We start from the raw sequence: 15,728 nt of genomic DNA, 5'->3' as shown, positions 1-15,728 counted from the left end.
AGGGAATGCCGCATCAATAGTACAAAACTTTATTAATTGGGCATACTGTAGATGGTAGCTAAAGACGATGATGGACAGATCTATCTGCTGTCTCAAAATTCTCCCTAGAATATGCGATATCCTGGAATCTGACGTTTCGAAACCGTGGCGAGGGCCTGTTGCCGTTACCCAGGGGTAGAGTAAAGGACTCTCACGTCATACAAACGCAAGTACGACTACTGCGCGACGAAATAAACGAGAGTGTACCAACACGACGCATAAGCAATGTTACTAATGGCGATCAGAACCCGAGCTTTCCCATTGATAAGTACCCGCCAATCGCATATGAAATGTCAAATTGCCTCCAATTGTACCCGTTGCGAGGTTCATTTATCCATGACACCTGCAGGCTCTAGCCGTTTCCAGTGTACTTTATACAACACCATGGTTCTCCTTTTCATTTCTCAAAACACCTTTCAGTCGAACCCAGGAATTCATCACACAAGCCACCCAGGCTTAGTGTTGACGTGACTCATCTGATATTGCAACGGATGAGGCCGCGTCTGAGCAGTGTAACTAGCCAGATTTCCCCCCAATCGTAGCCCCTGCTGAAACTTGGCTACCTAGCCTGTAAAAACAACTTTGTACAATTATGGTACAGGTAGATAGAAATACAGGAACTGGGACGTTGACAATAACATGGGGTCCAAAGAATGGAGCCAACCCCTGAACAAGGCCCCGCCAGGGATCTTGCTTCGAGAGCTACATCATTGACCATTTTTCAATCAAGAAGCCAAGTTGGTCTTCAACCCCTGCCGCGTCGGCCTCATTATCAGACTGCAATATGCCCTTGATATCCTCTAGCTGAGGCAATACAAAGGCAATGGGCAGGTCTTTTTCGACAGCTTCCGGGCCCCAATCCTCGAGATACGGGCGGGCAGCTACAGGGATCGGCTTCTTCATAGCCCAGGCAAGCGCCTGTACGGCCTGGAGCAGGTGTGCGCCAAGCTTCGACGCGCGAGCGGACATGCGGGCCATTATGCATTCTCTGGTGAAGAGATCATGGGTTTCCGGGTCTTCAAGAACGGGGATGAGGTTGTACATGGTCAAGTTGATGGACCGCGTTATCATGGGGTTGAATGGCCACTTTCGAAGGTATACTTCTGCAAGTGTGGTATCGTCTCGGCAGGTTTGTAGCAACACATCCTTAACAGTAGAGTTGGGATGGTGGTACTGAGTCTCGAATAGCGCATCGGCAGGGAGATGCTGAAGGATAGTGTATATAACTTCGTTTTCGTGCATTCTGTATGGTCAGTTTTTTTTATTGAACAACGGACACAGGGGAAGAGGACGAACCTCAAGAAGCAAGTGGACGGCGTCAAATTCGTGTCACAGAGAAACCTCATAGGTAGCTCTTCTCTAAATCGTCTCAGTCTCGAATAGAAAGTTCTGCGTATGCGAATGTCTGCGTCACTGCCTTTGATGGTTTCGGTAGAAGTGATATGATACATCACTTCATTCCATAGTTCAGCCACCTCGCAACTAAGGATCCCTATTCCTGTAACAACAGGTACCTGGTATGTTGATTCCTGGAGAGGCTGACCTAGGACGTCGACATTGCCCAGGTGTTCGACAGTCATGGTCTTGTAGCCATCTAACAACTTGGGGATGTTTGGCGGAGGTAGAATGGACGGCTGGGAGTAGAAGAGAGCTATGCGGCTAAATATGGAGGGTTAAAAAAGTCGCACTCTAGTATAGGATGAGATCAAACCAACCTCTCGATGGTAAAAAGCCCCCAGAGTGCACAAGATATGACTCGTCTTTCTTTGGCATCTACAGCATTGCTGTCGTCGAGGCTATGAAACTTCTGTTCGAGTCGTAGACGCCGTAACATCGTGAATGCAGTGAAGCGATAAACTCGCGCGGCTCTGTCTCTCCCTGCAACGGCTGTGGCAAGATACATGAAGACGAGGGCCTGGACAGTCGGGATGGAAGGACGACCATTTTCGCGGCCGAGAAAACCCTTGGCTTCCTCAAGAAATCGATCACACAAGTTTTGTTGCGTCTTCGCAGCAAAGAGCTTGGCTCGTTCCGAGTAGTTCTAGCCAAACCGGTCAGTGCCACTCGGCGACATATGGGTTTAAGCAATCAAAACATACACATCGCAGGGCACAAATAGCGTTGACCAGCAGAGGTGAACACCATTTAGCCTTTTCAATATCGCCAGCCGCCATGTCCTCTAGGAAGGCGTCAAGAACAAGCGATGGGAAGGCATATATGCCGTCCCAGAGGAAGAGATTCGTGATGAGATCTGATACGAGGCCATCGTCAACAACAGTGGTCCACGGACGGGCGTGGACCTTGATGGGACTGTTGTGGAGGCAATTATTGTCGAGTCTCGTCAGCTGTGAATTACCCAACCTCTCGTTAGATCCTGGATTTGGAAGCAATAACTGGGCGTGCTTGATGGCGTCAAGAACATCCAGGGGCTCGCTCGACGCCCTGATGCGGCGGAAGATCTCGTCTGCTTCTCCCATGGGCTTGCTGCGCAAAAGCATGAAGAGTTCATGGTATCTGGCGTTTTCCATTTCGAGGGGCTCATGCTTCCGCTTGAGGTCTACGGCAACGACGGCGTTCCTGTCATCGATATAGATGCACGCGACCTGTCTCTTCAGACAATGCCCACAGGCGGGCCTGGCACTGTTGCACTAGACGGAGGACGGCGTTAGTGAGCCCTTAAATTCATCGGCTCGGCGAGTAAAAGTCCAGTTCGTCTTCATTCACCTTGGATTTCCTCCGCCGACAATTGTTGCAGGCGACATCTGTGACGAAGCGTCTCGGCTTGGCCGGTGCCTTGGCGGCTTTGGCCCTCTTGACGGCTCTAGAGAGCCCGGGGGTGACGGACTCTGCGCTGCTGCTTTCATCACTGAGGGCCGTGGCGGGGAGGATTTGGGCAAGTTTTCGGGGGTGACCCCGATTCATGGTGGTTTGTCGGCCTAGATTGGAGTTGGAAGGTCGTAAGTTTGAATCGTTTTGACAGCGTCGAGGAATACGGGGCCAAGGAGCCAATCATCTCATAGCTTAAGGTTTCTGACTAAGAGAGAGAGAGAGAGAGTTTGGGGGTATCGAGGATTCATTCCATGGGTCTGGGATACGCAGAGCTGCAATGTCGATGCCGTGGCGATTGATGCTTTGTTTGCGAGAAATGGTCCGCTCAAGTCGACGTCATCTGGTATGTATAGTAATCAAGAACTCGGCTGAGTGCTAGTGTAGTCCGCCAAGCCAACTTGGCCGGCGCTGCGGTGGTCAAGAGACGCTCGCGTGCCTGGTTTCTGTGTGAGACATGAAGTGGCAATGGTGGTGGAGGTGCTGGCGACGAAGGCGGCGATGGAGTTTGGGGGCCGCTCTCAATTGCCGTCGACTTGTATGTACTCTGTTCTCTTCCTCCTTCACCTCACCTCCGTTCCCCCAAGTCACAGGTTTCTTCCCTTCTGTTGGGGTGCGTCTGCAAAACCAAGCATGACTCGCATCGCGCACTGGCTGAGGCCGCCGAGACGACGAAATGGCCTGGCCCCCAAAACCTTGACTTATGCCCTGCACTATTAATTCCCTTCCCTCTCTCTCCCTCTCTCCTCGGCTGCAACGGTCGGCTGCAACGGTCGGCTCACCTTCAGCAAATCCAGTCACCGTGCCGTCCCGGTGAACCCCCGGCATCCATGGCCAAAGTCGGAGCACATCGGGTGGACCCGGACTGGGGCGCCCTCGGTCAGCAGCAGAGGGGCGTCTAGCGGCCCCCGCGCTGGAATTCAGCGGTTTTCAGTGGCCGAGGCCCTGTAAAGCCGACTTGCTAGTGGGTCCACCCCCAAAGACGGTGGCCCGATGCCCCCTCACGGCCCCTCCAACAGCCCGCTAACTCGCTGCTAACTCGCTGGGGCTAGCGACGGGACATCAGTCCTCGGCTGTTCGTCCCGGGTGAGCAAACCCAACCGCCGACCGGCGCCATTCTTCAACACCACGGCCTGGCATCACGACATCTTTCCGACCGCCTCACCACCAACACCACCGCCCGGCCGCACTCGGATTTTGCCTGCGCCACCCTGCGACCGTCGCGCCTCTTCACAATGACCAACCCCAAGGTCTCGCGCCGCCCTGGCCGGGACTCCCGCATCTCGCGCGCCTCGCCCGGCGGCACCCTCTGCAAGACGTGTACGCCGTGCCGCCAGAAGAAAGTCCGATGCGACGGGGCGCGCCCGCAGTGCGTCGAGTGCACCACCAACAACCTGTCCTGCATCTACCCGCACGATGCCCGCCGAGAACCCCGACCGTCCCGCGCCCGCGTCCAGAGCCTCGAGGCGACCGTTGCCGCCATGCTCGACCACATGAAAGCCTCCGGGATCCTGCCGCCCGAGATGCAGTCTGCCTGGACCGCCGAGCTCATGGACACCGGTGATTCCTCGCGAGCATCCCATGAATACACTTCGCACGGCCTCAGTCGCCTGGCCTCGACCGCCGCCATCGCAAGCCCTCTGCCGACCCCCACAGCCTCTACCGGCGCTCACGACATGGGCGCCGGCTTCCTCTCCTCCCCCCCGCGGAGCAGTGTAGGCCCGACCGACGGCGAAACGAAACCGCAAATAGGCAGCTTCGGCAATATTCTCTCGGTATCAAACCAGTCTGTGCAGCAGAGCTCGGAGCAAATGCCCGGCTCCAAACAGCCCGTCCCTCGTCCGATCAGCAACGATGGCAACGGCGACGGCGTCAGCGGCCTCTCACCGAGCGAAGCCCGAGTTGCCGGTGTTTTCCACGAAAACGGCTACGTCTCGGCCGTCCACGGTCTGGCTAGTATCATGAACCCGACGTCGCGCGCGCAGCACCGCGAGAACATCTCCACCATGACCCGAAAAGGCGACGACGCCATCGCCGCCTCCAAGGCCCGCCTCATCAGCAACGCCGCGCTGCAGCGCCAGAGGGAAGCGCGCATGTTCCGACGCCCGCAGGACTTGATGGACCTCGATGGCTGCGATCCCGAGTTGGCCAAGCATCTGCTCGACCTGCATTTCAACCGCCAGCACTACGCCTATCTCATCTCATACCGCCCAGCCTTCATGGACAGTCTCGCCAGTGGTGGCGGCCCATTTGTCAACAAGCTCCTGCTCAACGCCATCTTCTATTCGACTTCCTTGTATAGTGACCGCCTTTGTCTCCGCGCCGACCCGGAAGATCCCCAAAGTGTCGGCCGGCGCTTCTACGACCGATTTCGTGAGCTCCTGGTTGATGAGCTCGACAAGCCCAGCATTCCGTCGGCCCTCGCACTACTACTGACCAGCGTCTCGCTTGTCTCGCAAGGACGACCCAGTGCAGGCTGGAGTCTCTCGGGAACGGCCCATCGCATGATCATCGACCTGGGCTGCCACCTGATGCTTGGCCCCGACTACCAGAGCACTGCCGGCGTCAGCAACGAACGCATGTTGCGCCGAGATTTGGAACAGGAGATGCGCAAACGCCTTTACTGGGCCGCCTTCACAACCGATGCCACCCAAGCCTTGTACCTCGGCAGACCCTGCATGTTCGCCTCGGCGCAGGCCAGGGTCCCACTGCAGCTGCTGGATACGTTCGAGGAACTCGAGGAATGGGAGCCGTACACCGACCCGAACTCACCGGCGACGGCGCCACCGGCATATGGCGCTCAGCCTGCCCATGCGGTGTCGACATTCAGCAGTCTGGTGAGGCTGCTCCAGATCTCAACGAGAATCAACGATTTGTACGGCATCCAGTGTGTCAAGCACAGCGCCGAGTACCTCCTCAACAAAAGAGCCGCAATCGAAAAGGAGCTAGAAAAGTGGCAGACCAGTCTCCCTAGTCACTTACGATTTGACCCTGACGATAACCTCGCCATCACCCCCCCTCCACATCAAATCACCCCACAGTAAGCGATCTCCCCGTTCTACACCACCTGACGATGCTAACCACTCGTAACAGCACGACATTTCACGCCATGACCATCCTCCTCCATCGTGCCTTTTTGGAGGAGGGCCATCTCCGAAGGCACTCCGACGAGGCCGCCAAACGACGAGGGGAGGAAGCCTGTGTCCAGAGCGCCCTCATGATCCAGAAGCTTGTACGACGATATCGCGAGTCCTTCACCCTGCGTCGTGCGCCGTTTTTGCTTTCGTATGCCGTCTACTCGGCTGTCATTGCCATCCTTCGGCAGGAGCGTCGTGAGAGGGGCCAGTTCACTGAGCCCATCTCGTTCTTCTGGACCTGCCTTAGTGAGCTCCAAGTGGGTTGCAACTTTGGTCTGAAGAAGCCCTTGAGTGTCCTCCAGGACATGGTCCGGGAGTTCCAAGTCAGCATCAAAGAAGGCAGCGCTGCTGGCCAAGAGCAACCAGTTCCAGCTGGTCTCGATGAGAGCTTCTTCTTTCCTCTCGCCATGACCCCGTCCAACGGGGGTATGACACACACTGCTACACGTCCACCTGGTCCCTACATGCCCACTGTGACTTCGGAGTTCATTGGAGGAGTCATGGACCATGTTGACCCGGTCTGGGGAAACTCGCCGGGACTATTGGACTTCCTAAACGATCAAGAAAAAGACATCTCGCAGGACGCCCTTTACGGACTGTTCGCTCCGTCTCAGCCGTTCCCATGAATTCCACACGGACAAGGAAGCAACGACTTGTCCATGACGATGACTCAAGAAAGAGAACCTAGTTTCCCACCAATGTGCTAAATTAGGAGGCTGAGTTTGGCCGAACCAGTGCCATGCTCTCTCGAGGGACCCGACTCTCAGGTTTTCTCCGAGATTCTGGGGCTCAAATTGTGTGCTAACGTGGGATAACGAGGCGCTCGAGGATCATGCCTCTTACTCTTGAGCCCGAGCCGGGCTCCAAGGGAGAGTGAGAGTGTGATCAGCATCTTGGCGACATGATCAACGGCATGGTCTCTCGTCACCATCGCTTGTAAAACCTTGACAGCAGGGATATGGGAAGAAGGGGCTGGTCAGAAGGGTGATTTTGACAACAGTGTGGTCTTGGATTAAGGCAGAGAGATGAAAGACCTCAGTCGGCATCAATTTGACGAGCTGGTACTAGGACTGGTACTGGAAGCGATGCCTCGGAAGCCTTCCGTAGCCAAATCGCTCAGACATTTCCAACGCTATCCTGAGACATGCGACGCGCTTGTTTGGGATCGCGAGAACAATAGGTTTAGACTCGGGCGCTCAGACTCGAGCTCACTAGCCATAAACTCCGGCCCGGAAGATGAAAGACAGGTTTACTTCTCGATACGAATATTTTTGGGTCTTGGTGTTGGGTCGGGATTGGGGCCGAGCGCCACCCGTATTAGACACGAACATAGGATGGTAGCGTCGGGGGTACGGTTAGGAAAAGTCGAGTTATCATTATTCAGAAACTACTACATCAATGAAATTGATCCTCAAGAGAGCCGGCAAAGGGGTGTTTCCCAATTCCGATACGTCATGTTCCAGCGCATCGTAGAAATGCGAGGCTGGCGCAACGGTAATTTCTGAGGCTTGACTAGCCCGGCCTCGCAAGACAATATCCTGAAATAAACTGAGGGACTGGGGTCAGTCCTCGATCTCATTCGTACTAACCTTCTTTCGGAACTGACATGTCCCTGTGTCTTGGGATTGCTTTTGGGGGAGTCCTGAAAGCGCTTGGCAGTTCTCTCCTCCTCACCGAAGCACCCTAAAGCGAGTTCTTACTAGCACATTCTTGTTTCTGAGTAGGGCCGCAGCAAGGCCGGCCCTTTAACAGGGGAAGAGAGGTTTTATGTTACGCTAAATTTTAGGTGCCTGGATTCTCTGTTAGGAGTTTAGTGGCATGTTTGGGAGAGAAACCAGCCACCGAGCGAGCGGTAGTGGGTTGACGCGAGGGAGAGTGCAGTTTCCACGGTCGCTACCCTATACCACAATTGAAAACAGCAGTGATGATTTTGCGCAGGAGCTGTGTTTGGCAATAGGTATAAGGAATATTGGAAAATAAATATTTCAATTAAAATGAGTACATTCATTCAAGGACATGGACCTGTTAATCCGGTGCAGGCAGAGTATTGTTCTAGGACAAGCATATGCTGCCTAGCTTTTAGTGTAAGATACCACCGAACAAGCGAACCCAACAGCGTAAGAGGCACCGAGACCGGTACACGTGCAAACCTGGGCTAAAAACGACTCTAGTATGCCTAAATTTCGTCACTGCTTCCCTGGAAGCCCATCGCTTCTCTGGTTATTCCACTTCGAACATCTTGTGAGATGCCCATGACTCAGCCTGTGCTAGGCAGACTTCACTCCACCTTGGCGGGGTTGACTTGACAAGCTAAAATTCACTCGCCTACATTATATGGTCACCAAACGATCCCTCTGTTGTTTTCCCAAAATATTGCGCGGGATTGATGGTGGGAAATTGACTACATATTTCATTTTAATCCTTTACGTTACGGGAATTGCATAGATACGCCCTCGCGATGACTTCGGAGAAACCTAACCCTCGTGTTGGCGTGGCGGCAATCGTCTACGGCCAGGATGGCAAGTTTGTCGCAGGCAAGCGCATGGGGAGCCATGGTGCAGGTAACCTCGACCCATCCATGGCCGGGTCGATTAGACGATGACCCAGTACCGCGGATCGATGAGGCTGACGGACTTTCGGAACAGGAACATGGCAGCTGCCGGGTGGTCACCTGGAGCATGGCGAGAGCGTCTTCTTCTGCGCCGAGCGGGAGGTGCTGGAGGAGACGGGCCTCAAGGTCCGGGGCGTCAAGATCGTATCTATGACAAACGATGTCTTCGAGGACGTGGGAAAGCACTACGTCACGCTGTTCGTGCGGTGCGAGATGGTGGACCAGGCGGCCGAGCCTCAGGTGCGTCGAGACCTTCTCACCAGAGGCCCGTAGCCGGACGCGGATCTGAACTGACGCTTCCCAGGTGCTGGAGCCGAACAAGTGCGAGGGCTGGTACTGGAAGACATGGGGGGATCTGAAGCAGCTGCTCACCCAGCCGCAGGGCGAGCCGGCGTCGGCGTCGGGATCATCGCAGGGAGATTCACTATTCCTGCCCTTGGTGCATCTTCTAGAGGAGACGCCAGACCTGGATAGTCTGAGCCGGTGACTTGAGGACTCAAATTTAGGACTCGGATGGTGCAGGACCGAGGTGAGGCCCTGACTAGGGCGCAGGCCGAAACATACACCCGGCCAAATAAAGCGAGGACCGGATGGATCATGGGTGGTAGGACGTGGTAGGCGAGATCTAATCGAAGCAAAGGGCCAAGCGCCGAGTTGGAGCAAAGAAAAGCAAAGTGAAGCAAAGAAAGGAAAAGTGACTACTCGCCGCCAGTGCACACGCCGGTTTCTCGGTGATTCGGCCGGCCGGCCGGGCCTCGCAATTATACAACTTTGTGTATTCACGCAAGGAGTGTTTGGACCAGGTCACTAGGGCGCTTTCTTTTGTTTTCCATCTTAGGAGTCTCACACTATATTTGGTCCGCCTTAGTCTTTTTCCAGCATCGCTCGTGTTCACGTCAATTACCGCGCTCTCAGTTAGTGGCCCCATGATCCGCGACCGTTGCTTTTGCGGCTCTCCGGACCTGGCAGCTTCCCCACGACGCGCCACTTCGCCCCAGGGACGATCCCCTCGGCTATGCACATCAAGGACGCCCTTGCGTGACGCCGGTGGTAATTGTCCCGGCCGAGAGACACCGGCTGCAGTGGCTCCGGGGCAGGACGCTATGTGAGTGGTGCGTTGTGTTGACGGGGTTCGGAAATGTGGAAATGGAGGTCCTCTTGCGTCTGTTGCCTCTGACGTCGCGATGCCCATGCGGAAATGGCATATTGCTGCATGTCCGACCATGGACAACCCAATTTGGGCAATCTAGGACAGGGACGACCTGTTTTAGAGGGTTGACCGCATTGAAACAGCTAGGGCTAGTCTAGGAACTATCTCGGTGACAACACACTTCCGTCTCGTTCGCAACTCCTTGGACTGCTGTGATCAAGCGTGTGAGGGCGACGATCGACACGATTCTTTCTTCTTTCTGACAACCGGCCAGGGATTCAATTTCCCATTCTGACTAATCTCCCTAGCTATGCCATCTTGGCTGATGTGTGTACTCATTGCTCGAAACTAGTCGTGGCAACCCCTGGGCGGCCAAATCTCGACGGTCTCAGAAGCAGGACCATCACGATGCACAGAATAGAGTCAGACTGTCCATTTCCATGCGAGTCTCTTGGGTATATAATGTCATGGAATCTCCTCCCAAACCAGATTTCTTTCCTCATCAGCATCACTCCCCATTCAATCATCTCGTATTCCTTCTTACACACTCCCACACTCATTCCAATCTTTTAATTCAGTCTCCTACTTGACTACCTACCTAATTCATAATGTCCGATATCATCTCCCAGCTCCAGGTGCTCAGCCGCGACAATGGCTGTCTCCTCGATCTCACTGCCATCCTGAGCATCTGCCCCAACATCGACATCCTCACCAAGCGTCCTCACAAGGTTGAGCAGAAGCAGGAATACGTCACCATCACTCCCACTGAGGTAAGCATTGCACCTGATCTACAATCGTCCCAATACTAACCCGGCTACAGTACAAGAAGAAGGGTGGCAAGAAGGCCCACTACCGCCGTGGCTGCAGTGGCAGTGACTGCTACGAGGTTCCCGAGCAGGTCTGCAAGAAGCACCAAGTCAGCCAGGATATCCAGATCCTGATCTACCTCGGCCTCATCACTACTGAGGAGCTCGATGAGTACCTTTGCAAGACTGGCGACCTCAAGAAGGGCGAGTCCATCAAGGACTTTAGCAACGGCAAAGTCGGCGTCAACCCTCTCCTGAGCCTTTCCGTTGGCGAGAACGGCGACATCGCCAAGGTTGATGTTGGCGGCGATAGCCTCCTGAGCGCCGATGTCCTGGGCAAGCGCGAAGACAAGCTCATTGATGTCCAAGTTGGCGGCAAGAAGAACAAGGATAAGGGTACTCTTCTCGAGGCCAATGTTCTCACCCACGACCGCCGCGCTGAGCCCGCCATCGACCTTGAACTCCTCAATACCGGACGCCCCGGTCGCAATGGCCGCCCCAATCGCCCCAGCAATGGTGGCACCGACAAGCTCATCGACGTCCAAGTTGGTGGCAAGAAGAACAAGGACAAGGGCACCCTCCTCGAGGCCAATATCCTCACCCATGACCGCCGCGCTCAGCCTGCCATCGAACTTGACCTCCTCAACACTGGTCGTCCCGGCCGCAATGGCCGTCCCGGTCGCAACGGTGGAACCGATAAACTCATCGACGTCCAAGTTGGTGGCAAGAAGAACAAGGACAAGGGTACTCTCCTCGAGGCCAATGTCCTCACCCACGACCGCCGCGGTCTCCTGGATGATTTGACCTCGCTCCTCGATCTCTCTATCGGCGGAAGCGGCCCTGATGATTCTCTCCTCAGTCTTGGCGTTGGCGGCTCTGGAAGCGGCAACGAGAACGGCAACGGTGGAGGCAACGGCAACGGCAACGGCGGTGGTGATGGAAACGGAAACGGCAATGGAAGCGGCAACGGCAACGGCAACGGATCTGGCAACGGCAACGGATCTGGCAACGGTAACAATGGCTCTGGCTCTGGCTCTGGAAACAACGGTTCAGGCAATGGTAACGGATCTGGTAACGGAAACGGCAGTGGTAACGGAAACGGCAATGGAAGCGGCAACGGCTCTGGCAACGGCTCTGGCAACGGCTCTGGCAACGGAAACAACGGATCTGGTAACGGCTCTGGCTCTGGCAACGGAAACAACGGCTCTGGCAACGGAAACGGCAGCGGGAACAACGGATCTGGCTCTGGCTCTGGCAACAACGGCAACATGTACAGCAACGGCAACGGTAGCGGACACGGATACCCCCGCGACAACAAGGACATGATCAGCCACTACCAGCCCATGTGCAACAAGGGATTCAAGAAGGAGCACCTCTCCAAGTGCCACAAGGAGCAGGCCACCGACGTCAACCACTGCATCGCCATCTGCCAGGCCAAGAGCGCTCACCTTACCCTCGCTGCCAACGTCAAGGTTGGCGATGTCGCCAAAATCCTCATCTGCGTCGCCGTCGAGTTCAACCAGAAGTCCCAGGACGGCAACTGCAACTACATGGTTGCCCCTGAGAACAAGCCCTGCAAGGAGTCTTACCTCGAGGAGAAGAAGGACTGCTATACCTTCATGCGCCAGTAAGGGACTCAATTCTCTCACTGTTGATACGAAAATTGCCTCTGTCAGGCATGGAATACTGGTGGATTATTGAGTTGACGAGTTGAAGTGTGATGCCTCTCCACGACATCTGGAACCGAATCACTTGGCGCACACTGTCACACCCCACGAACATCCTCACTGGATAAACTTTCTACTTCTTGAGATAAAATTTAGATGTGTAGTCTTCTATCATAATAAAGGTTCCATTTGTCTACGAAAACATTCGATCCTCCCGCTTTCGTTGTGAATTATGTAGTCCTAAAAGGTGACCAATTGAATGCCCTGACAATTACCTCTTTCAACGGGCTTTGACTTATCAGGTTTTGGGTCTTGAAAGGCAGCTGATATAAAGTCATGCCTATCTTTTTCAAAGTGATGTTTTTGCTCATGCAAGTTTACACAGGTTTTAATAGGCCGGCATCGACGCATGTAGGGCAGTGGCAAAGAAGACATTGGCATCGGCTATTGGAATCAGGGTTGCCTGCAGAAAACACAGGCCTGTGCGCATTTGATCGTAGTTGTGCGAATAATAATACTGGCACAATCTTTTTCTTTTATCAACCCATTTTCTCGTTACCCCAAGCTGCCAGAGCACTACGACAAGTGGTGGATTACCAGGGACGGCTCTCTTGGACACCCCGCAGGCAAGAGTAAGATGGCTGCATCCTTGACAGTGACCTATAGCCAACTAACTCCTCCGTCAGCTCCAATGGAAGCTGTCTCTCTAGTCCCGCGCTGCTAGCCGACCTGGGAAGATGACATCGACGCCTTCTGGACCGCGATGCGGGTCGACTTTCACATACCTGAGCGGTCTCTTGGGCTCGCTAGCCACATTGATGTATAGAGGGGCCCAAAAACGCCCTGGGCGCTTTCCCAGCTCAAGATCATCTCCTACGTTATTGCCATCTACCAATCGCTCGTCTCGAACCGGCTTATGAGGGCCCACGTCAACAACGAATACTGCAAGGCGAACAATGTCAGTTCGCCTTGAAAGGTGAATTGCTTTTATTGCGTTCATCCGACCTTTTCTTAGCATGATGTGTTCCACAGCCGTCATATGTCGCTTCGCAGACTGACACAATTTAAAAACGAGCTCAGCCACCCCCCGCTGCGTCGATTGCAAGTTGGACGCTGTAGAAACTTGTCTCTATGGATTCTCTTCCCGCTGATTACAAAGTCCTGAACGAGTCTAATAGGCAGAGTTCTCTGGAACTAGAGAACTGAGGTGAGATAGCTGACTTGAGGAAAGTTGGTGAGCGTGGATGGATGTTTTCTTTTGTGTTCTAGAACCCAATGCGCAGCTGTTGCTTACGAATGGTGTGGCACTAGTCAACGTAGCAACTATCGAGTTAAATATAGTATCCTGGCTTCTGTGCTATAACTCCATGCTGGGAATGGGAACTAGTCTTTCGCTTCAATGCACCTTATCCATTGTCCTAAATCTGTCCCTGCCCGAGGGATGTTGGTTGGTGCAGCACACAATGGGGTAACCGGGATAATTGATCAGGCTGGAACCATCGGCAAGGGAACCGGGCCGCGTCAATGCCACTATGCGAGTGCAAATCCTTCGGATGTGGTGACCGGCTACTGATTCCGCGCTTTGTTCGCTTCTAGGCTTGGCACTGCGCGGCTAATACAAGTCCAGAATCGTGGCTGGCTGTATCGCTCGTGAGAATGCACATCACCAACCGGAGTCACTCTATTGTTTCAGTTGCCTGGCGCCAGCACTGGCGATCAATACTTGCCAAGACAAGGGCGGAAGTTTGACAACGTCAATGGCCATTCAGCAACCCCAAACAGCACTATCTATTACAATTCAATGACAACTCATAAATGGCTTGCAGCAGGGTCAGCACTAAAGTCAGCGTCTTAAAACATAGGCACAAAAAGCAATGTGATGCGCCCACCCCATTGGACAGATTGTCAACCAAGTACGGTTCTTCCCACACTGGGCATTGTTAGAGTTGACCGACTTTTACGGCAGACCTTGGCTTTACCGCGACCAACGACACAAGAGGGGCTTTCATCCTGGAAGATGCGAGAAGAAGCAACATGTCGCATACCTGGACCAACCGAAGTTTGTCAAACTTCCTGCGCTAGCCTTCGTATGATTAAGACACTGTCCATCCCACAGGGCGTAATGAACGCCTGTTGGCCATATCGGCCGAAGTGCAGATTGCCTACCGTGGCCAGTTGACGCAATTGATTGATAGACCCAGTCACATCGCCAATCTGGCCCATATCACACTCACGTTTGGAATCACAAACAACTCCCATCGGCACCGCCACCGCCAGGCCCTTGCACTTGGGGCGTACAGCAAACGAAAGACACTTTACGTAGCATTGATTGTAATGGTATCTGTAATGACTGTAGATAGATGAGCCCCAACAAACCCTCCTTCTGATCACAACTGTGGACTCCCCCTCAAACACGCCCGCCACCAACCGCACTCATCTCTAGTAGAAATGCATTGTCTCTTCCTGTCCCGATGGATGTAATGTCGAATCCCCGTAAGGCAAGCCGCCTGTCAACCACGGACTTGCAACGTGTGGCGGTGCCATGATCCGCATTCCCTGGTCAGGCGACGGCTGTGTGAGAGCCGGCAGATGCAGTCGCTCCCTGCGAAGCACATGCTCCCTTTGAAACATTCTGCTCCTGGACTCCCCAGAAGTTCCAAATGGCCCGCGGCGGCATCTGGTAGCCTCAGTGGCAGCAGAATGAGCAGAGTCTGGGCGGAGCACTCGGCGGTTGATGTTGCGAATCGCAGTGGCTGGAGTCATTGACTGAAACGAGTTTCTGATGAAGTGTTCGGGGATGCCCAGCCTAGTGGCGTCCTTCATGCCAGAGCGAATTGGGCCGATGTATTCGTCTCTGGGGCGGCCCCGTTTGATAATGGTCTCGTTGAGGTAAACCAGGACGTTGGCTTCGAAATGATGCTCCTGCTCCCCAGCTTCCATTTTCGCTCCATTTCGCACAGCATCGACGAGACCAGCAATAGGGAGTTGTAGCTCCGGCGAGGTCGGGTAAAGGACGAGCTCCTTGAACACCTTCGTGTAGGTGCCGCCCTGGACGTCCTCGCTCTGGTCCAAACTGTTCTCGTCGTCGCCGTTCACCCTGAAGACCAGGCCGTGTACGCTAGAACTGGTGCGAGGAATCACGTTCGGATGGCCCCTCTCGTTGAACAGCCAGCAATATTCCAGCAACATGGCCCGTCCAACGTACTGGCTGTTGGGGCATCTGATTGCCATGTGCTGCAGCGAGAGATTTCTCCCATAGGCAAAGTACAGCTTGTCTGGTGGGCTGGACATGGCGTGTGCAGAGTCGCGTGAAATGATCAGGCAATCCTCTCTCGAGGCGGTTTTTGAGGAGAGGGATGAATGCTGAAAGAGGAGAATGGTGGACGCGGTCAGGCTGCGTTGTACACAAAAGCGTCGAGGCTCTTGACAAATTCCAAAGCCTGAAGGTCTGGCCGGGTCGGATTCTGCGACAACGGGACACAGCGCTTGATA

At 54.3% G+C, this 15,728-nt stretch overlaps 5 protein-coding genes across 5 annotated transcripts; 3 read left to right on the top strand and 2 right to left on the bottom strand.

Moving 5' to 3' along the window:
* Nucleotides 1–625: 625 nt before the first annotated feature.
* BGZ61DRAFT_124012 (uncharacterized protein) lies at nt 626–2,926 on the bottom strand. Its single transcript, XM_046237061.1, has 4 exons — nt 2,139–2,926; nt 1,755–2,080; nt 1,336–1,698; nt 626–1,282 (listed from the first exon to the last, which is right to left on the bottom strand). The coding sequence occupies exons 1-4, from the start codon at nt 2,565–2,567 to the stop codon at nt 742–744; spliced, it is 1,659 nt and encodes a 552-aa protein (XP_046109165.1). The 5' UTR covers nt 2,568–2,926; the 3' UTR covers nt 626–741.
* A 1,174-nt stretch (nt 2,927–4,100) lies between these two features.
* Nucleotides 4,101–6,628, top strand: BGZ61DRAFT_490355 (fungal-specific transcription factor domain-containing protein; the record flags this gene model as incomplete). The annotated part of the gene is made up of 2 exons (XM_046250327.1): nt 4,101–5,905; nt 5,959–6,628. 2 exons carry the CDS (start codon nt 4,101–4,103, stop codon nt 6,626–6,628), a joined length of 2,475 nt encoding a protein of 824 aa, XP_046109164.1.
* Nucleotides 6,629–8,137: 1,509 nt separating this feature from the next.
* On the top strand, nt 8,138–9,327 carry BGZ61DRAFT_442461 (NUDIX hydrolase domain-like protein). The gene is made up of 3 exons (XM_046244735.1): nt 8,138–8,563; nt 8,648–8,853; nt 8,918–9,327. Exons 1-3 carry the CDS (start codon nt 8,461–8,463, stop codon nt 9,098–9,100), a joined length of 492 nt encoding a protein of 163 aa, XP_046109163.1. The 5' UTR covers nt 8,138–8,460; the 3' UTR covers nt 9,101–9,327.
* A 900-nt stretch (nt 9,328–10,227) lies between these two features.
* BGZ61DRAFT_584386 (uncharacterized protein) lies at nt 10,228–12,438 on the top strand. Its single transcript, XM_046256361.1, has 2 exons — nt 10,228–10,533; nt 10,584–12,438. Exons 1-2 carry the CDS (start codon nt 10,372–10,374, stop codon nt 12,198–12,200), a joined length of 1,779 nt encoding a protein of 592 aa, XP_046109162.1. The 5' UTR covers nt 10,228–10,371; the 3' UTR covers nt 12,201–12,438.
* Nucleotides 12,439–14,675: 2,237 nt separating this feature from the next.
* Nucleotides 14,676–15,527, bottom strand: BGZ61DRAFT_527724 (uncharacterized protein; the record flags this gene model as incomplete). The annotated part of the gene is made up of 1 exon (XM_046253156.1): nt 14,676–15,527. One exon carries the CDS (start codon nt 15,525–15,527, stop codon nt 14,676–14,678), a length of 852 nt encoding a protein of 283 aa, XP_046109161.1.
* Between the last annotated feature and the right edge of the window lie 201 nt (nt 15,528–15,728).

Source organism: Ilyonectria robusta (genome assembly GCF_021365365.1).
Source record: "Ilyonectria robusta strain PMI_751 chromosome Unknown BGZ61scaffold_3, whole genome shotgun sequence".
Taxonomy (NCBI): Eukaryota; Fungi; Ascomycota; class Sordariomycetes; order Hypocreales; family Nectriaceae; genus Ilyonectria; species Ilyonectria robusta.
Note: the sequence above shows the minus strand (reverse complement) of the source record. Positions and strands in the feature narration are given on the sequence as shown.